Source organism: Pinus tabuliformis, chromosome 6, assembly GCF_031772625.1.
Source record: "Pinus tabuliformis cultivar Carrire ecotype Pingquan chromosome 6, CPIR1, whole genome shotgun sequence".
Classification (NCBI taxonomy): domain Eukaryota; kingdom Viridiplantae; phylum Streptophyta; class Pinopsida; order Pinales; family Pinaceae; genus Pinus; species Pinus tabuliformis.
The window spans coordinates 1,012,011,470-1,012,034,969 of NC_142292.1; the positions used below are offsets into that span (position 1 = coordinate 1,012,011,470).

Below are 23,500 nucleotides of genomic sequence, written 5' to 3' on the forward strand. Positions count from 1 at the left end.
CACCCTTTGCCTCTTGTCTAGCCATTGCCTCTACCTCAATCATTGAAAAACATCAGTCAACACCACCCTATTTTGAAGAAATTCCCTAATCCAAGTTTTATAATATGGTTAAAAAAGCTTGGCATGCCTAACCAGTGATTTTGGTTTAAATGAAGGGTACATTTATGCTAAGGCCATGGCAAAAGAGTTCAACAATCAATACCATCAACATCAAGGTACATAAAGGGCTTGGTGTTCCTGAAATCCTGAAAACTGTCTGCTAACTTTCAAAAATGGGATATCAACTTTCTCCATATGAAGTCCGATGAGGTTGTGGTGGCCTGGGTGCAGGTGTAATGGACAATCGTTCAAATCCAGAAACGATTTCTGTAAGTTCAAGTGGAACTTCTTCTTGGATTTCCTTTGGAGTATCAGTCATCTACCTCCAAACTTGGCTATTCTGCTAAATTAGCAGAACTGCTTAATTTAGCCGCAATATGACAACCTTTCAGTTACTACGGAATCAAAAGGAATTCAATCTTTTTGTTAATTCCTTATCGCGTCCGCTTTTTCCCACAACATTATCGCACTAACTCTCTGTCGTTGATCTTGCCTTTCAATTCGACAGTTGTTGGTTCACCCAGTCAACAAAACTAATCGGCGATCCTCCACCGTTGATCAAAGCTCATTTGATCCAAGAGTTAACAGCGATATCGGACGGAGATCTTGCGCAATGTTTATCCACCCGATAAAGTGGTTCTCTCTCCACCCGAGTGCTACGTGTAGGTCGATAAATGGAATCGCTTGGAATTTCAAAAGACCGCTTACCACTTTTTCTTTACCCAATAAAGAACTTCACTGATAAAACCGCCTTTCTCCCTTAACTAAACGCACGAGCTTATTGATGCGCGATGACCATTAGATCTATTAGATCTGTAGATCGGACGGTTCTAGACTCCTTTGGGTTAACACGATTTTGTCAGGTTTTATTTTCTCTGTTCTGCCAAACTTGACACCCCCACTACATTTAACTTGTCTCAAACCCTATTCTCCGATGTTTTTAGAACATAACCAAATTATTTCAAAACATGGAAAAAAACAAGATTGGCGATATAATACAGGTTTTTCACACTCTAATTCAAAAGCCAAACTGCAAATCAACAGAACTCAGAGATATTTCGAAGGAATACAACACCTCCGGGATTGACCAATTATACACAAATACACAGAGATACAGTTTTTGTAACTTAATCTTACACGGCCTAATCAAGCCAAATCAGTCAAAATCCCTTTACAATCATTCAAAACTTACATAAATACCATTTCATTCTAACAATCAGATTCTTAATCCATGGATCGAATCTGCCTAATCTTAGACAATATCTAATCTGGTTGATATTCTCCTTGAGAATCTCAACTGAATCTAAACAACTTGAATTAATTATAAAATCACTCAATCCCTAAATCCTAGCTCAAATCCTATCTAGAAAACTTTGTAAATTGACAGCTAAAGGATCCCATCCTTTGCTTGTAAACTTTTTTTGTATTTTTTGGAATAAATTCGAAGCCTTTTGTCTTCAAGCCTCATGCTCCTGCATCAGGTTGGAACAACTCCCAAACATCCTAAAGTTTAATTAATGGTTATGTTAAAAATTTAAGCAAAAAAATAAACAGGAAAGATAAGCGTACAAACTCAGCTGAGTAGGGCCAGTTCGGTACCAAACCAGCCCTCCGAACAGATTCATTGGCCGAGTCAATATGGGCAGTGGTCAACTTGGCCAAGTTGACTGAGTCTGAGTCAACTCAGTCCGAATTGGAAATACTGATAACAATTGTAGTCCAAATGGTTTGACTGTGACAGCAACCATGTGGAACATTTTCGATGGAAAAACATCAATCCTAAAAATATTCAACCGTCGAGAAATTGTTTGCGCAAAGCACGTTTAAGGTTATTATGTTATTTACCAGAGCTATTAAGTAGACGAATGTGCAATCAAAAAATATTTTTCAATTTTGCCCTTAGCATAGCATCAAACAGGCATTTGTGAACAAGTATTTTTGCTTAAAATTCTCAGTGTTCTCACCAAGTGCTGAGAAGGTTAAAGGTTGCTGATCGTTAAGTGTTTTGCTGCAAAGAGATATTTCCATATTTCAAATGAGTTATATAGCCAATTTTAGAAATCGAGGACACTGTATATCTTGAACAACATAGAATGCAAGAAGAAATGAATGCTCAGTGCTCACAATCAACCATACGGGAGAAAGAATGACTTAAGTTACAAACATAAAAGGCTACTAAGCTGTATGCAACTGCTGTTAATCCAGCAGCCATACTTTAAAGAGCAAAACCCTAATCAGAGAATAAGCGTGTAGGTACTAAGATAAATCCAACGTTTTGGCCTTGGCATGGGAAAACAGATACTTTTTATGACTGTCCAATACACACAAAATACAATCAAGCATGGCTTCAATAGTTTTGGTTATAAGGAGAAACCAATCCTAATTAGCATTCGTCATTTGATTCACGTTACATTCTAACTTATAGCTACTCATCAATTTGTCAGTGCCTTATTCACTTGGTGCCAGTGATGGAGAAAAGCTTTCCTGATTTACTTATCCAAAGTTATAATCAACTAGCGGAACAGAGCTGTTTGTTAAATGAAACTGACATGATGAGAAACTTGACTTCGCGAACAATTCAGAGAGGCTGCAGTGCAACAGTTCGACTCGGACTCAAAAAATCTTGGCACCAGAAACCATTCAAAACTAGCATTTTTCATTTCCTTTTTGGCATTTATTTTTTATGCCGGCAGGTTTTTCAATTCGCTCGGCAGCGAATTACCCGCAAGTTACTCGCCAGTAAGGATCTGACTGGCAAGTACTGACAAATCTGCCTTGCAGCTGACGAGTTTGCTGGTGAGCGGAAACTTAAGACTTAGTTAACTAGGCTCGTCAACAAGGCCAAGGAGAGTTTGACTCAACAGACTCAACTAAGAATGAAACCACTTATATACGAGTGAAACGATCTAAATGTGAGACAGGAGGATGATTTCTTTGGAACACCATCAATTCATTTAATAATATGTTAGAACTAGGACAACAAGTGGCAATTTGTAGCAAGAGATCTTCTGCCCTTCGAAATGGGTAGCTATTAGATTCTTAAAGTTAAAAGTAATTTGTCTTTAAATATATAAAAGCATGGGAGAGTTGAATTGATAGACGTTCCTTTGCAAGTGAAGGAGGGATGGACTGGTTGTCCTATTCAGCGCATATTTATCAATACATCATAGAGACAGCGAAATAAAAGAAATAGGGCTAAAGGATAAAGGATTTCTTTTAATGTCATTGAAAAATTAACACATAAATACAATCGCTGCTTACCTCTGGCCTTCTTCCCGATGTTGGAAAACAATCCAGGTCCCTTGCCCATCTCTCCGATAGATCTTCCATTTTTAGTCATCCATCAGCACAATGCAGAGATAAAGACACGAATTAATTATTCCCCCAAAACACAAACTATATATTTTAAAGAATACTTCAAAAAATAAAACAGTATCGAAGAAGACGATTGAAAAACCCAGATGAGCCAGAAGAACACCCAATAACATATCTGAGAAACCGAAATAAATGCTTTCTGAAATTCCAAAATAAGCTAAAATCTGCAAATTTTCAACCCAAAAATAGGATCGTGAACAGATAGATGTAAGATGCTCTGGGAATCATCTTTTGTATCGATTAAATAAAAAGATTTCAGGGAATGTGCAATGCCTTTTGTATTCCAGGTCCTCTGACCAAATGAATTTTATTTTTAATGGAAAAAGGTATAAATTCAACGAAAAAATGATGAGAAGATACCGCAATAGGGGGGAAAGATTCAATGGAGCGTCTGGCTGCAAGTGTTACTGGCCGGCCAGTTCAGCTCCACCGAGGATCGATCTCGCGACCTGGCGATACAATGCAGTGCGAAACAATTGAAGGGAAGAGACAGAAATAGCGAGACCGATAATTAGGTCACTGCAAATCTACGATTAAAGCGGGTCAAACTTGGGCATTAAAGTTGAATAACCCTATCAATTTTGAATAGTATTATGGTCTCTGCTCATTTCTTCGACTATGATTATGAGTTAGGATTGTCGAGTTTGTAATAATGGGTGAATGTGTCTTTATTTTAAATTAATGAGTGATTCACATTTTTTAACTTAATTTTGATAGTTAATGGTTGAAATAATAATTTATTTATTTATTTATTTATTTAAGTATTTATTATTTGAAGTGGAACTATATGTATTCTTTACTCATATTTTATTATTTTTATTATTTTATTATTTTTATATCTCTATGTGTTTAATTATTATTCACGATTTTCCAAAATCTTTGGGAATTTTCATACAAGGCATTTATTTAAAAAATATTATTTTCATATAATATATTTGGTTTAAAATATATATATATTATTTATATATAACATATTTATTTTTAAATAAATAATATTATTTTCATACTACACATTTTCTTTAAGTAGATGTACTTTAGCTGTTTAATAATATTATTTTTATATAACATATTTATTTTTAAATAAATAATATTATTTTCATACCACACATTTTCTTTAAATACTTGTACTTTAGTTGTTTTATGTTTTGGAGTATTTATTGGTATATGTTTAGGTTAAATTTATTGAGTATGGAGTAAGTTTTCACCTCTGAATTTTTTATAATTTAAGTTTTTAAAGATTTTTTATAATATTTAATTAAAATAAATTTTAAATAGTAGAAAGTGAAACAACATTTTGATTAAAATTTGTTTTGTTAAATTATAATTAAATTAAATAATATTTTAAAAATAATAATTTAATTTAATTAATTTTTATTATTTTTATATATAAATAAATAAAATTGAAAATTTTAATGCAATATATTTATTTAAAAATAAAAATTATTAAAAAAATTAATTATTTGTATTATTTATATCTTATAAATTAACTAAAATTTCTTTAAAAATTTTCCAAAATGACAAGGCATTTTTAAAAATAATTTAAGTAAGTAAATTTTGATAAAATATGATATTGCCAACAAATCCAAACAGCGTATACTTGCATACTCTACTTTTATAAGATTTCACTTGAGATGAATTAGTGGAGGTTGAAAAAAGTTTCATGGCTTTGTGAGATCATTTAGTGTGACTTTGGTGATATTTTAATGGTAGTTTATATGTTTGTTTTACTTATTAATTTGATGAGTTTCTAAAGGTTAGTTTTTATAATTTATATGGATATAATATATATGGAGAGAATATGGGAGGATTACTATGAGTTGGGTTGTATAATTTATTAAAAATTTAAAAAAAAAAATCGAAAAAGAAAATATGCAATATCGCTATAGTGATATGTTAAAAATATATTTTGTAGTATATTTTAAAAAATTTTAAATATTTTATAGCATTCAAAAAATTATAAAAGCATATTAGAGGATAAAGATAATCTTGGTAGTTTAGAATAATAATCAGTAAATATATGGCTATTAAGGTATTCCGCTGACGAGAATAAAAATTAACAAAATTATCTGAACATCAAAGGCTGGAAATAAGAAATTCAAGTTTGTAATATAAATTGTGCATAGATATGAAAAGGAATAACTTCCTTGTTTTATAAAGATAGCAAAAAAACTCTCAAAAAATCTGAGAGAATCTCTGCCACAAAAGGAGTAAAGATGACTATAGAATAGTCTTCTAGTTCAATCTCGCAAAAAGATTTTGAAGTCATGTACTGAAACCTATTGTCCTCAAAAGCTGGACATGTAGCATGCATCATTGAGACTCTTCAGAGTGATCATTGTTCTCTTCAACTATGATCCAATAATCCTTCTCCAGATGGATGCTAGCCTTAGATAAATTGCTTGTGTTCTGATTCCTTTCCCTGTATATATGTGAACATGAAAAAAGACGTAAGAGGACAAATAATATGAGAAATCTCCTCAATAATAGGCCTCATAAAAATATTACTGTAGGAAATAATGTCGTTTAGCGAGTTAATTGTAAGCTTTGAATCTTCAAAATATGTGAATTTGTGAACACCCTTTTACCTTTGCAAACAGTAGCAGGTTTTTGCACGCAAGGAGTTTCGCTTTGCTATTAGAACCATAACCAAAGCTTGTGTTGACTTTAAAAAAGTGATTTGGGGAAAGAAAGAAAAAAAATCCACACCCTATTTTTCTAACCATTTTCAATTGATGCACCATTAAAGTAACCCTGAGGTTTGGACAGATCAATAATTTCTAGAGTGATAACTTTAGGGGCAGCAGACTCTTTTTCTTGTGGAAAATGACTCAATGTGACTAAAGAAAAACCAGTAGTGCGTGAAGGATTTACGACCAAATTTTGAAAGACGACCTTGTTCAGAGCAAGCAAAACCCCCCAACATATTATTAGGGGGGGCTTTGAAAGGCCTATTTAAAGGATTTGTGTACCACAAACATCGAGCCTCCTCCAAGTTTGAACTAGACAAAGATATTGTATGGCCCAATGCAAATTTGAAAAGATTCCAAACATTTTGAAAGAAGGGACATTCCACGAAAACATGATGAGAATATTCCTCATTTTTTTGATAGAGAGAACACTCGGACCACAGAATAGTCTTATAATTAATAGTTGAATAATTAAATTATTAAATGATGATGATAAGAATAAGACTTACAACTATTGCATATATTCCCATCATCCAACTTTGCACCCTTCAACATGTTTCTAAATTAAGAACACTTTTCAATGTAATTTAATTTATTATCATGGGTTTTTTTAGAATAATAGTAGAAGGAAAGAGTCAAAGGACAATAGCTTGAGTGGTAACTAGTGGGTTTAATTCCCCTCCACCTAGGTTATATTGTTCACAACTATCTAATGTGTCACAAACCATTTTGTCACATCTGTTCAATATGCCTGAAAACTGGATCAATCAACATCCTTGAACACTTTGTCATAATCCCTTTGCAAATCCCTAAGCATCATCTCTTTACAAAGTTTGAGTTTCTAAGTCTATATGCTAAAAAACCATGTTTTTAGCCCCATCACACCCTACATGTATGTCCACCTGCAATGGTTGCAAGTTCTGTAACTGAGCATCTGCTCTAATCAACGCAATTTGCTATACTCTGCAGGTGTGTTGATTCTAGAATTTCAGGAAAATTAAAAAATATTTTCGAATCTTCTCCTTCCATAAGCTTCTAAGGTGGTTTTAACCATTTTTAACAATTTACCACGGATAGATACCTTTAATTTCTATTTGATCCTACTCTAGTGGTCTTATCTCTTATCCCTAGAGCTTATCTTCCCTCGTATGTGGATCTCAAGCCTATATTGGTAAATCCTAAACTACCACTTTCACCTATAAATTTATTGCCTCCCATAGAGTCTGGGTTAGCTTTTGGATATTACTAATTCCCTCGTGTTGCTGCCTTTAGCTTGAATCGATACATTTGTGCATTGGGGTTGAGTGTGAAGATTTGCTTTGTGGCAAGGAAGGACAAGACAACTGGGGAGACATCTACAAAGTTAGGTTCTATATATGGTTGTAACTCTCTCCTTTGTTTATTATTACAAAAAGCAATTCATTTGCCTACACTTGTGTCATGTTGATGCTTATGTATTTCAATGTCATTCTAACTCATTGATTAGATATATTGGATTATGCTATGTGGATATTGTAGTTCCTTTGCTTGTTTTAGTCATTGTTGCAGGTTCCATTTATAGTGCATGGAGCTAGAGTTGGAGGTTATAAGCAAGGAGAAGCGGAGGACTTACTACAGACTCCAGGTAGGTCTCTTTTTCATATTCTAATCTCTCTAAGGAAAACATATATCTTTTTTCCCTCTATTGTTCTAGATCATACCACTAGATCTAAGGAGTTCATTTTTGTCTACATGAGAGAATTTTCCGTATAACAAATTGGCGACTCCATTGGGGAATGATATTTCCCTTAGTGGTTTCCTCAACCTTAGAATTTTTTCACCTTTCAAAGCGAACTTAATTGACTTATTCAGACAGTAATTGACCTTAAGAAAACACATTTTTGAGCTTGGTAGGGTTTCTTGTGTCGTGTTTTGACCAAATTAGCCCCATCACAGTCTCTAGTCTAAGACAGAGCAACCCAAAGCAACCGTTCCTCTCTAGCAGTGTAATGATGCACACTGGTTCATGTTTTGCCCCTGCGTTGATCCTCTAGGATGCAAAAATTTGCATTCCTTTTCCTTGCTCTTTATTCTAATTTGGTTGAAAAAAAAATCTTGAGTCTCTGAGTTTGTCTATGTCTCTAAAAAGGCATCATAATGTTTGCATTTGATTTTATTAGCCTTTGATGAGAATTTGTTTGGTTTTTATTTCTTCTTATCGATTAGGTCTTTTGTAAACATTTGGCCTGATTGTTGATTAGTTTGAATAAATTTATATTATAGTCATATTTTGTGTAATTTATTTTATCAATGACCTAGTTGCATCTTAGTTTTCATTGCATTTGAAAATTAAGAGGAAAGAAAAGAAAAAATTTCATTATTTGCATCACATATAGGGGTTTGAATTTGAATTAGAGCGGTTGCATTGAAAGATCTACTTAGGAAGTTTTGTTTGATGCATGCTTGATTGTTATATTATTCTTTGTGTCTTCCTTCTCGTAGATAGATATTCATTGAAATTAAAAGAGTTGTTGTTATCATGCTAGATTTCATTATAGGGAATTTAGGTGAAATCATACCATAAGCCTTGAAACTGAAACATAGTTGAAGATGAACTTTTAAAATTTACTCAATCAATCTAAGGAGCATTTGGAACATTAATGACACACATAAAGGTATAGGCCCGAGACGTGTTTTGACGTCTTTAAATGCAGGAGTTGTCGTTACTTATCTATGTTACATTCTTGGGCTAGTCGATATTACACGTACGTAAGTATATCAAATCGTTCTCCATGTACCCGTGGGTATATCAAATTATACTCCATTTATGAAAACCATATCATAATACTTCCTATTGTACATGACACATTAGAAAAAACTACTATGGATTGTGCTTCGACGCACCTCTAGGTATATTTTGGAAGTACCCTATAGGTTGTTATCCCACCATAGGTATCTGAATCAGCCACCTTGTCCACTGTGATACACCAAACACAACATTCAGGGAAATTGCTTGCACGTACTAGAAATGGTATTCCACATTTCATAGTGATTTGGTAATCCTTTTCTGTCCAGTTACCCATTTGTTTTATTTTGTGTTTTTTAAGTTCTAAAATTTATTAAACCATCGTGGAAGAACACCCTCAACACCCCCATCATTCACGTAGAATGCAAAGATTGCCTCCTCTACCTCCATAGTCAACACCTGGTAGTCAAAAGAATAAATTATGCAAACTACTGAAATTGGTACTTTGGAAGCTTCCCCTTATATAACTACATTTGAAATCAACCAACCAGAATTGTCACTTCCCATAAGTAGTGAACCCAAAATCACATCTTTACAAGTTGGTGAGTCTGATGCAGTCGAAACTAAAGCCCTTGAAATTTCACTACCTGAGGTCATCGAACCTGAATTTCTTGATTCAGATACATTGCAACCTGATTTTATACAGCCTGAGGAACCTCAGTTAACTGAGCCTATTACTTCAGGGCCTTCTTCCTCTCTTTCTCTACCTTTTAATCAACCACAACCCGTATATTTCAGTCCCGATGGAGAACAAATTCCACCTGATCTTTTGAGTATTGAGGAAATTACAAAAGAGTCTCGACCTTCCTCTCATGTCCATTTAAGAGAGACTCCTCTTTATCAAGCTCATCCTTTCCTCACTCCTCGTACTCCAATACAAGATCCTTTACATAGCACCCCTCATTTCAACTCACCTTTGAGATTCCCTAAGCAAACTTCTTTGGGAAGTTTAACCATGACTGAGTCAATGAAAGTTTCCCAACCTGTATATGCTATTATGAGTGAGACAACTGAAGTTGCATCTACTTACATGTTTGCGACTTCAATATAAATCCATTTATATGGTGGTCCCTTAGTGGCACCTGGCTACCATTCATTATCTGGAACCTTTTCTGGTGTGTCGACTATTCCATGGAATTCTCCCTTGTCATCTTCATATGGAATGTTATCAGGTACTTCTTTGATGAGAGCCTCATAATCCATTTAGCCTATTGCGCCCCAAACTTCTTTGGAGCAACAATATGGCTCATTTCTTCGTGGATTGGGACATCTACAACAATCTACTCCATCCTATACTGGGTACCCTCTGCAGTTACCCCCATATTCTCCCTATTCCCTGGCAAGGGGGAAACATGTTCTTGTTGTGTCCCCATCTCCTAATTAAATGTCACAAGTTAGTGCTCTCTCCTATTCGAGTCCTCCATTTCTGGGAATGGTTTCTAATCCTTGGAATCCCACATTGCCTATTCAACCTGGTTTGGTTTTGAATCATCTTCCCCTTTTTTAACCTGCCTTAGTCACACCCTAGATTCCTACTTGCCAAACCATTCAATCTATGCCTCAAACAACCCAAGTTTTATCTCAAGTAAGTCAACCTGTCCAGGATGCACATTAAACATGACCTATTCCACCAGTATCTAGGATCTCTCAAATCCCACTTACCTAACCTCTTCAGGGTGCGTTGTAAACTCCACCACTTAGTCAGTCTATTCCTCAAATGCAAGTAAGTCGACTTGTATATGGTATGAGCCAGGTATCAACCAGTCAACCCAACGCCGTGATGATGCAAAATCCCTTTCGGAAACCTTTCCAAAGTATTCCATAGATCCATGTTGGTCAATATACTATTCTGAAAATGCCTTATCAAGGCCAATAGATTTAAACACAACTATTTCAGCCTTTTCAAGGTTTTCTTAGAACTGGACAATCTGGTTATGTTTATCGTGGTTACCAAAATCATCCTTACGCCAGAATGTAGATACTTGTTGCTCAACCCATTTCGTCATACCCAAGATATCCTCCCCTGAATTTAATAGGAAATTGCCATTTGTGGCAACTCTTGAATTTCTAGATTCAACCTGGCAGATGAATGATTATATTTGTCATTCTCCTTACTCAACAACCATTCCTACCAAATCACCGAGTGATATTCCAAAATTCAAGCGAAATCCTGGAGAAGACCCGTCTACTCATGTTATTACCTATCATTTATGTTGTTCATCCAACTCCTTAAATGATGATTTAATTCATTTACGGCTTTTCCAGATAACTCTTATTGGTATGGCATCTAAGTGGTATGTTGAATTACCACGAGCTTTATTTAACAATTTCAATGCTTTGGCAACTACGTTCTTGACCTATTTTAAATTTCCTATTCGATATGAAACTGGAACCGAGCTTTTGACCCCATTGAAAGAGTCTGAATCCACTCATATTTCTAATCGCACTGATGAGTGGCGACGTCGACTGGTCAAAAATTTCATTCCAGATCAGTTATTTGTTGAATGGTTTTTATCAAATCCTTGTTACCATCCATAACCGAAGACATTGCTAAAGGCAGAGTTGCTATTGAAGAGAAAATTATTGCTCGTGCCCAATATATCGATCTCATTTATACTCAATCTAGCACGCTCTGCGACAAAATACATAATGCTCTGAGACCTCAACACATTGTTCCACCACCTCCCACTAAAGAATCACATGTCGTTGATGGCGTAATTGGTTCTACTAGTCAACATATAGTGAGTAAGCTATTTGTTTCGTCTCCTGCTGTGGCTACTCAAAACCCATCTTCTGCTACTCCTGCAACTACTTCCGAGATTAATATCGTTCAAACCACGAAGGGCAAATCTCAGCAACCCGAAAGTAAGAAGAAAGGAAAAGGAAAGAAAAAGAAAGATAATTCTTTGCAAGAAAAAACAAATAACCAGTCTCCTAAAGACAAACAAAAGCCTCATTATCCTTACCTTAAAAGTAATAAGGAACATTTTACTCAAGACCGTTCACATTAGGTGGAAGTTAATCAATTCCTAAAGTCATTATCTAATGCGCCTACCATGTTAACAGAACCCTTTCCAAACCAGGAGACGGATATGGTTGCACAGGATCTAGCTTCCTCTTCCTAGGTTATGATGTTATATTCCACCAAACATAAAGACAAGATCATGGTGGATATGAGAAAAAAAGACTATGGTAACCTGAATCCCTCGACTGATAAGGCTAATTATCAACCTGCTAGTTCTACCTCAAATCCTTCTCCAAATGTGATATCGACTGAATCAACCATTAAACCTCATAAAGGTGTCATTCACAAATTTTCATTCGATCCTCATGTGAGAGCTACACAAAACTATAATATAGTTAAGGACTTGGCCCAAGCCCCTTTTACTATGTTAACTCTTGAGGTATTGTAGAATTGTCCTTCCCAAAAGAGGTATTTTCTTGCAACAATTGGAGGTATAGATCTATCATATTGAATCTTATGGTCTTTAATAATGAGAATCATACCCCCAAATTTCCAATGCAACTGGCATTTATGATCTAGGTTGTTGTTCAAGGTAAGGCTATCCATCAGACAATTGTGGACGAAGGTGCTTCGACTTGTATCATGTCACTTTCATGTTGGAAGGTTATTGGTTCTTCTCAACTTAATCAGTCACCCACCGCTCTTAAAGCTTTTATGGAGAGATTTCAAACTTACGAAATTTTAAATACATTGCAAGTAGAATTAGCTTGAAAAATTGTTTCAGTAGAGGTTGAACTTATAGATGGACTGTTGGATTATAACCTTTTACTAGGCCACACGTGGATTTATGCCATGGTACTTGTCATTTCGACTTATTTTAGGATGATCGCTTTCCCTCGCCAGGGGGCATCGTATTCATCGATCAACTTACCTTTTTTGCCTATAATTTTTAGACTATTGGATGCATCCCTCTTGTTGGTGAATCCCCATAGTCTTATCAACATGTCAAAGAGGATTATTGAACGATTCCTCTTTGATGGGAACTTTTTTCGCTCCCTCCACTTGACATTCCCAATCTAGTTGCCTTTGTAAACAAGATCTCCTCTTGTATTGTTCCTTCTAATCTGAGACATTTCTTATGTTGATACGTTTGGTGACCACATGTCTCTCAATCCCATTGAGCTTGAATACAAAGACATCTATTTGGCTTGTTTGACACATTCTGATTTTAAGTCTTTGATACATTGGGTTGGGTGGGGCGATAACCATCGTCGTTCCTCCTTGCCCAAAAACCTTGAGAATAATCTTGGAGATATTTATTCACCCAATATTATTGAGATATCTAAGGATTCCATATCCACTCATGGTGTCAATTCTGAGAAGAATTTAGCGAATATTGAAGAGACCATTCCTCTTGATATTTCAATTAAACCCAGAGTTATAAATAATGACCATATTGGTGCATCTTGTTCTGCTGGGGAGGTCAAGATTTATAAAGCCCTTTTTCAAGAATTCCAAACATTTTCTCCCATGCATATGAAGAGATGCTAGGTATTGATCCAAATATTGTAGTACATGAAATCAAGTCTTATCTAGATGCTAAAATAGTTTGGCAACACTTATGTTCAATTCACCCTAAGAAAGCTATTGCGATTAAAGCAAAAGTTGAAAAACTTATGCGTGTTGGTTTTATTTACTCAGTTCCTATGGTGAAGAAATAAGGCACAATTCGAGTATGTGTCGACTATAAGGATATTAACTGTGCTTGTCCTAAATACCATTGCCCAACCCCATTTATCAACTAAATTGTTGATGATTGTGATGGAAGTGAAGTTTTTTTGTTTATTGATGGTTTTTCTGGTTACAATCAAATCAACATACTCCCATTAAACCAACATAAAACTACATTTATTTGTCCATGGGGCATGTTTGCCTATCGCAAGCTCCCTTTAGGTTTGAAGAACGTTGGGGCAACTTTCCACATGGCTATGAATTATGCCTTTCACAATATTAAGCACATTGTACAATCATATTTGGATGATTTACCTACCCATTCCAAACAACACAAGGATCATCTGATGCATCTCATGGCTATTTTCCTATGTTGTCGACATTACAATACCAAGTTAAATCCACACAAATGCTTGTTTTGTGTCCAGTACGGTAGACTTCTCGGCTTCATTATGTCGAAGAGAGGAATCCATATTGATCCACTCAAAGTACATGTGATCCTTGATTTTCCTGCACCTTCCTCACTGTTACAATTACAACGTCTCCAAGGGAAGGCTAACTTTCTACGGAGATTTGTCCCAAACTATGTAGAATTGACGAAAGGATTTACTCACCTATTAAAGAAAGGGGTTCCCTTCCATTGGGATGATACCACCCAAAAGTCTTTTGATGCTTTGAAAGATGTTTTGGTTTGAGCATTGATGTTGTATCCCCTTGATTATCAACACGGTTATTTCCTATACCTCATTGTAGTTGTTACTACCATTGCTATGGTATTGGTCCAAGAAGATGACCTAGGGGACGAACATCCAATCTATTATTTGAGTCAAAATTTAAATGACATTGAAATCAAATATACTCACATCGAAAAGTTAGCTTTGGGAGTTATCCAAGTTGTCCAGAGATTTCACCACTACATTATGCTTCATAGCACTATGGTAGTTTTTGATTGCAACTTGATGACATACATTTTGTCACGACAATTGCTAGGGGGCAAATAGTCTAAATGGATTATTATTCTACAAGAGTGTAATACCTCGTAATAATAATAATAAAAACAAAAATAAAACAATATAATATTAATATAAATAATAAACAATAAAGAAAATATAATAATAATAAATAAATAATAAAGAAAAGATAATAATAGTAAATAAATAATAAATCACGAAGAGAATATAATAATGTTAAATAAATAAAATAGTAAATAATAAACTAAAGTTCTATTTAAATACATATAAAAATAGTAAAAATAAGTAAAGTTAACAAAAAGTTAAAAAAAAAACAAGAAAGAATAAAAAAAGAAAGAGTTAAATTACGAGAAATATTGTATTAAATAAAACTTAAAATAAATAAATAAAGTTGGCATGTTGACACATGGAATGTGTACAAATCCCTTTCCATATTTGGAATCGTTTGGTCTATTTAACGAATGATGAGGAGGAAGAGGTGCATTCATTCCTTTAGAAGGAAAGTGTTGTGAGACAAATGATTCCCTAATAGTAGTACATTGATTGAGGGCTCAGGGGTGGTCAACTGTAGAAAGATTATGTGCAGCTAAGCCTACGGTTGGGTAGAGAGTCGCCCCCAAAACTTTGTTGCGGTTAGCGAGATTCAAATAACGTTCAACTCTGAAATCACAAGTAATATCATCGCCATTGGTAAGTTGTCTCTACTCATGTTTTTCGAAATTGTATGCTAATTAGTTGAATAGTTGTGTGTTGATTATAAATCACATAAATTGATGTAATTAATTGTATATTTAAATTTCGGTTTGTTACATATGGTATTAGAGCGGGTTTCAACTCTATATGACCTCTAGATAAAAGTTTCAGAGAATATTTTAATTGGATTTATTATAGTATTTTATTTTCATAAAATTTTGATTAATCTAATTTCAGTTTGTTGAAATTATTACATTACCCTTTATATAAATAGAAGGGCTTATATAACTTTTATATAGGTTTGTGTTCGCTTAGAGTAGATTAGGGAAGCTTCCAAGGAATCTTTGGAATTTATTAAGAAGAAGGTATTTAAGATTAAAATAAAGAAGAAGGTATTTAAGATCAAAATAAATTTAAAAGAAAAAGGTAAAGGTTTGTAAATCACTTTCAAACACCATGCTGATTAGTCAAATTCACCATATCGAGTTTCCTCCCCATACTATAGCTCGTTATAAATTATTTATTTTATTAACAATTGGCCAAGTATCAGATTTAGCTCTAGGCTTTGAGTTTAATAGATTATTTATTTATTTATTTGACAAGGCTCCATAACTTATGGATTAGGGAACATAATGCCACGGGGTTTTGAATCCAAGCTCCCATATATATATATATATAGAGAGAGAGAGAGAGAGAGAGAGAGATTGTCAATGCCCCGACAACTTGATCTTTTTCAAGAAATTGTTGGATTTCAGTGTCATTTTCATGAAGCGACTAAAGACAAGATTAAAAAAAAAAAGATTGATACAAACAAAAACTAAAAAAATAACATCACAATTTTATTGTTGGCCGCTTAGATATGATTTCACCACCAAGGTATAGGGTTAAGGGTTTCATCTTAAACATCAAGCTTTCTTTCCCTTACAATTTAAAAAAAATTAAACTAGATATAATAATGGTCAATAACAATTTTTTCCATGTCCAAAAGGAATTAATTATCCCCATTCTTAGGTTATTTAAAAGAGTGTCTGCCATGTGTAAAGCATAACTAAAAGTGTTTTTATTTGAAGTATCAAAGTAAGTCACTCTATGGAATTTTGAATGAAGTTAATCGATGGGTAGGAGTTTACCCTAAAGATGAACTACACCTAAGTTGTCTTGGCCACATAAATTATTTAAAATATATAAATAATAATAAAATAAATAAAATGATATGATATTAACATATAAGTAAATAAGTAGGTTTTATAAAGAGGAAGAAAATTATCTCAGTCCAGATCGGCCTTTCTCTTGTGGTGCAGGTGCTACAAACAGGTAGCGTGCAACCTATAGCAGGTGGGGCACCTTCTGAGTTCAACTACTAGGGTTTCAATCTGTCAGCACGCTGCAACAAATGGCATAGGCGGGGGGGTGGGGGGGCTCTGAAGCCCCCCCCCTTTTGGGATATGGTAGCTGGTAAGAACAAGGAGCCATAAACCTCTTTTTTCATGAATCTCACAAATTATAATGCATTTCACTCTTCAAGAACAACTTAATCGGCAGTAGAGGCAAGGTAAGTAACAAAAAAGAAGCAGAAGGAAAGTTTGCAAAGGAAACCATCCAATAAAAGGCTTCGACCTTAGGGGAAGATAAAGAAGCAGAGGCAGAACATACACATTCAGACCAGCCCCAAAGAGCAAAAGAAAAAACCAAAAACAAATACAATCCGAAGGCAAAAAAAATCCAGTTCTAGAAATTCAAGACCCATATATAGTAGCATATAAAGACTACATGTAGAAGCATGCGGTTATATGTAAGTTCATGGGCATTTGGACCACTAAAAAAGCCTTGAACTGGTGGATACAAACAAAATGGAAACCAAAAGGAGAGCTCAAGCTGCAACTGGCATCAAAGGGATTCTTCACGGTCATTTTCGACCTCTTGGAAGACAAACAGAGAATTTTTGAAGGAGGTCCTTATTTTTTCAACTCAGCTGGGCTCTACATGAGATTCTGGAAGGAAAACTTTACCCCAGAAAAAAAAAAGATTTCACAAGAGTACCAGTGTGGGTAAGGTTATACACTTTTCCCATAGATTACTGGGCACCATGAGTACTTAAAGGCATAGGAGATGAACTAGGAGAATCTATAAAAATGTCAGAAGGCACCAAAAATGGCCACTATGTTTCCTACACAATAATATGTGTATACATAGATGTCTCATGATCCTTACCTGAGGCAATAAAGCTAGTATTTAGAGACGAGGTTTTGCTTCAAAGCATCGAATACAAGCATATACCATTCAGATGTAGAAAATGCCACGAACACGGACATTTATTCTGCGATTGTCCCCAAAACAAGGCTCCACAAAGCAACGAGCAAGCTCAAAGGAAAAAAGATGAGCAAGGTTTCATAAAATTTGGACCAAGAAACAAGCATAACAAGATGACACATGGAAAACAAGAGAAATACCAAGTAATCAATATAAACAAATATGAAGCACTACAGAAAGTATAAGAAGACCCTCTTTTAGACAACAAGAATGAAGAAGAAACTATTGGAAGTATTTAAAAATCAGAAAATCGGGAACAAGGGGAGAAGCACTCAAAGCATATTCAAATAAAGGAGGACTACTTACCAGAAGACACTGACATGGAACCAACAACGATGGAAACCACCACGGAAGATAATGCAACAGAGGAATCCCTAGAAGGAGTTGGCCTCATATCCATAGTAGAAGAATGACAAAAAAATGGTTTAGCAGCAAGACCATAAGAGAAAATACAAAGAATAGAAGGCGCATATCTCCTAAAAGAAGAACTAAAATAGAGTACACTTAAAAAACCACCAGACGATTAAGCAAACAAAGGGATACTGGTGAATATGACAGTAGAGAGATACACCCCAAAAGGACCTAGCATAAAAAGAGGAAGAAAAACTATGGGACATCTTCTTCAGGAACTGGGTGCAAGACTCCTAAATGAAGGAAAGGTAAAAGCTCTTACCCTTACCCCTCATCATTATCAATGAATTGTATGTCATGGAATATAAGAGGCCTCAATGGTCTAGGGAAAAAAAGAGTCTTAAAAAATAGACTCATCACCGACAAACCAAACATGGTACTCATTTAAGAAACTAAACTCGATATGGAGAACCTCAACATCCTTCATAAGAACTGCCTCAAAAACTACAGCTACATAGCAAACTCAACAATAGGTTTTGTTGGTGGACTCATGACTCTTTGGAAAAGCTCACTGTATGAGTTATCTTCCTCTGTAGTAACAAAGAACTCCATTACTACTGTTCTAAAAGTCATTGGAACCAATGAAAGTATCTACGCTCCTCACAGGGCAGTGGAAAGAATCCAAATGCTTCAAACTATCAGCAAACTCTTGGAAACCATTCCTCATCCTTTCAAAATTATAGCAAGAGACTTCAACATGGTTTTAAACCTTGGGGAAAAAATGGAGGGATTCGTAGAATGGAAAAAGACTCAGAAGCCTTCCAATCAGCAATACATGGGCTAAGTCTGATAGATATCCCCACAAATAATGGTATCTTCACCTGGAACAATCGAAGAGGGGGAGACAAACAAATAGCATCTAGACTCGATCGCCTCCTTCTCTTTGAATATATTTAAATGACCTCTTGGAAACGGAGGCTTGTGTCCTCCCCCAAACAGGTTCAGACCATTGGCCAATCTCCCTGAAAGTTCAAATCTCCACAGGACTGAAAAACAGGCCTTTCATATTGAATTATTCTAGCTTGAGCACCCATAATTTATGGAAAACATGAAATATAGTGGAGAATCCCAATGCCATAATAAGGAAACAAAATCTATCAATTCCAACAAAGATTGAAACTCATAAAAAACAAAATCAAAATATGGAACAAAGAGATCTTCGGCAACACTTTTACAGACAAAAAACATCTAGAACAAAGAAGGAAATGCTCCAACAAAAATTCATCAGTAGTGGAATCAATGCTCAAATGAAGCAAGAAGAACTAAGCCTCCAAAAGCAATGGGAAGAAAGAGTCTCTAAGGAGGAAAAACTATGGCAACAAAAGTCTCGCATCAATTGGCTTAAATGTGGAGAAATAAATTCTTCCTTCTTTCACTGCTCAATGATACAACACAGAAGACATAACATAATCCTTGGCCTAAAAACCACAGATGGGAGTATGATCCACAACCATGAGGACATTGCCAATGAATTAAATGTTTACTTCAACAATCTTCTTGAAGAACTTAGAATGGATAGAGCCAGAGAAATCAAAGAAATCACAAACAACATACCTGTCATCCTCAATCAGAATCACAACAGAATTCTCCCGAGGAAAGTAACGATGCAAGAAGTAGAAGAAGCAATAATGACCATGCCAAATGGAAAATCCCCTGGACCAGATGGCTTCACAACTGACTTCTACAAAGCCTGTTGGCCCCTCATAAAAGAGGAGGTTCATGCTCTGGTGGAAGAATCCAGAGTCCATAAATCGGTTCTAAGAGCCCTAAATGCAACTTTCCTTACTCTCATTCCCAAGGAGGAAGGGGTTGAATCCCTGGAAAGGTTTAGACCAATTTCCCTTTGTAATGTAATCTATAAAATTGTCTCAAAGGTCCTAGCCAACAGGATCAAAATTGTTCTGCCTCTCCTAATCTCCTCAAACCAGTCGGGTTATGTGGAAGGTAGACAAATCTTGGACAACATAATCCTCTCCCATGAACTAATACACTCTCTAAAAGTTTAAAAAAAATCGGGTATGATGATGCGGCTAGATATGTCAAAATCTTTTGTCAAAATAAACTGGGACTGTATGAAAGGAGTACTAGAAGCTTTTGGCTTCAATAAGGATTGTATAGAGTGGCTTATGGCAATGATCTTGGGAGCTTTCTTCTCTATTATTCTCAATGGCCCCGCATCAAAGTCGTTCAACCCATCGAGAGGCATTAAGCATGGATATCCCCTATCACCTTTCCTCTTCATTATTATGGCAGAAGGTCTAAGCAGATCCATCTTGGCAGCAACTTCAAACAACTCTCTGAAAGGCCTCAAGCTTCATGACTATGCCCCTCCCTCCACCCATCAACAATTCATAGATGACACTCTGCTAATGGGCATTCCTACTGTTAAGGAAGCCAACTCCTTCAAAGAAATCCTCACAGAGTTTTCGGAAGCTTTGGGTACCTCCATTAACCTGGAGAAATCCAAATTGTTATTTTTTAATACCCCTATAACCATTCAAAGGAATATAACTAGAACGATGGGATTTCAAAGATGTATTCTCCCCTCCAGATACTTGGGGTTCCCTCTAACTGACAAACCCTTCAAACGATCCATCTGGGAATACCTCATAAACAAACTGGAAAAAAGAATGCCTAATTGGACTTTTTGTTCCCTCAACCTGGATGACAAGTTGGTCCTAGTAAAATTTGTGTTGCAAGTTATGCCCCTATATATGTTTTATGCTCTTGTTGCTCCTAAATTGATCACCAACGCCACCAGAAACATCCAAAGAAACTTTCTATGGAGGGGTACTGAGAATATAAAAAAATGGATGCTTGTTGCCTAGGATAAAGTATGCAGACCAAAACATGTTAGAGGTCTGGGCTTGAGGGACCCAAAACTCCTGGGAAAAACCCTTGGGGCCAAAACCTGGTGTCGCTAGTTGGAAAAACCATACTCTCCTTAGGACCATATCTGGAAAGCAAAATATGTCCCAAATCACCAAATTAAGAATCTCATAAGGCTCAATGGGGAAATCAAAGGCTCAAAAATATGAAATCAAGAGTGTGAAAACAAGGATGTCATCCAAAATCACATCTTCTGTGAAATAGGAAAAGGAGAAAAGGCTCTTTTCTAAGAGGATGCACGGCAGTGGATATCATATTCAAACAGGGAATAGTTCACCCAACTACGCAACACAATGAAAGAAAAAGAAAAAGATGGAGTAGCTCATTATTGGAAGCCTAACAATGGAAAGGATAAATGGCGAGAATGGTTGGACGACAGAGAATGAGAACCTTTGCCCAATGATTCTAACCGGAGATCATTCGCCAGAACAATTCAAGAAGACAAATACAATATGATAAAGGGGAAGACAAGATCAGATGGGGGGAAAATGTAGCAGGCCACTTCAACCTCAAGGAAACTTACAGCTATATGGCAAACCATGAGCAAATTCAACCGGAGCAAAAATGAAAAGCTCTATGGGGAAGAAAACAATGGCCCAAAATCACTCTCTTTATGTGGCTAACAATGCAAAAGAAGATCTTAACCTGGGATAATTTAAGCAAAAAAGGATTCAATGGACCCTCAAGATGCACTATGTGAAAAAAGTGAAGAAACATCAAACCACCTTCTAAATGAATGTGATTACTCAAACAATATTTGGGAATGGGCGGAAATGGTTTTCATAATTTCTGACAGGGACAAATCCTCCACCCTTAGAACCTTAGAGAATTGGAGAACTTCTTTCTCCTCCACCCTAATGGTTGAAAAAGCATGGAATCTAATCCCTAGCAAAATTTGTTGGGCATTGTGGAAAGAAATAAATGCCAGCATTTTCAAAGGGAAAAAAAGCCCAGAAGAGAACATCCTTACTTTCATTAAGCAGATGATCAGAGAAACAATATCCATTAGCCATGCTGATCAGAGAATCCTCATCCTCCTCGATCTAAATCCCTCGTCCAATAGTAACATATAAATTGCTACAACTAAACAAGATGCTCCCTATCAATGGTTTCCTCTGGACAAAGATATCCTAAAGTTGAACTATGATGGAGCAGCCAAGGGCAACCCAAGGGTTGTCGGTTTCAAAGGTGCATTAAGGAACTCTCAAGGGAAGATAATTTGGCTATACGTTGGAAATTTGGATACTTCCACCAATAATGCAGTCGAGATCCAAGCTCTGGAGCATGGTCTGGAAAATGCAAAAGCTCAAAAATTTTGGCCGCTTATCGTGGAAGGAGACTCCATGCTCACCACCCAAGTTTGTCAAAAGCTTCAGCAAGGAACGATGGTCATCAAAGTTTCAGACAACTGGCAGCTAAACAAAATCCTACAAAGAATCAAACAACACATCAATGAGGTAACTGGGCTCCACTTCCAAGCCGTAAGAAGAATGGCAAACACCCTAGCGGATAAATTAGCTAACGAAGGCACAATTGGCACCCTCAGATTTCGCTCCCTTGCATGGAGGGACCTGGAGGAGGGTCGTCTTAGACAGGATTGTGAAACAATAAATGGTATGGATAACAATACATCAGACCCTCTCATTAATGAGATCAACTGTCGCACTCCTAATCAGGACTGATTAACCTCCCGCATCAATTCATTATGAGATCCTCAAAGTGCAACGCTCCAATTTTCCGCGTGAATTTAGTACGAATCGGTTTACCGCATCCCTTGAGAGGCACCGCCATTCAGACCCTTCGACCAGTAATGATACCCTCTCCCTCATCACGATGACGTACCTCCATTTGGTTGCATTCAATGGCCCTCCCACGCCATCCCACTCCTCCTTGATCGCTCACCCCTATGAATACCCCATCCTGACAACATCTCCCAACTACTCTTTCTGCCCCAACGCTTTAGTTCTCATTGCCTCTGTCCAGATACCCCCCCAATTTCCGTTTCTTACCCAGCATGGCTCCCTTGGCGTAGTTCTGACCTTGTGCCCTAGCACGGTCGTAACTCTTCCAGGTGGGATAACCCGAGTAGGCCGCCAAGTACCAAGGCAGAGGCCTCTGCGAGACGTGTTGCTCTTAAATATGTTGTTTCGGTTAATCCAGAGACCCAAGAGAGAATCCATAACCTGGAAATTCAAGCATGCAACATCAGACATAGAGTGACCTCAAAATTTGTGGATGTCAAATTCGAATGGATTCCTGACCCGAGTATTCCTGGGTTAGGGAGAATCTATACAATTGCGCAATTGAATTATCTTAGCAGCTTAAGACAATTCTCAAGCTTACTCTTTAGGAATATACAAAGAACTCCAAGGTCATGGAGGAAACGATTGACCTGCTAAGTGACAAATTCCTGGTGTATGTAGAATCTATCCACCATCGTCATTTTGTTAATAGGGACTTGCCTCACTACACATTTCTTAAGAGACGCATGGCAATGGAGGGGGTTCTCCAAGTATTAAAAAGGAAACAAGTGGCGCCTCCTCAAGCCACCAAGCCGCAACAAATGCTCAGGATGGTAGTAAGC

General features: G+C 36.2%; 1 protein-coding gene across 1 annotated transcript in view; it reads right to left on the minus strand.

Moving 5' to 3' along the window:
- Window positions 1-3,513, minus strand: part of VDAC2 (voltage dependent anion channel 2) — a 65,368-nt gene extending 61,855 nt beyond the window's left edge. Inside the window, exon 1 of the mRNA XM_089424486.1 lies at window positions 3,361-3,513. Coding sequence (XP_089280612.1) covers window positions 3,361-3,439 — 79 coding nt within the window. The 5' untranslated portion in view covers window positions 3,440-3,513. The remainder of the gene's footprint in view (window positions 1-3,360) is intronic.
- Between the last annotated feature and the right edge of the window lie 19,987 nt (window positions 3,514-23,500).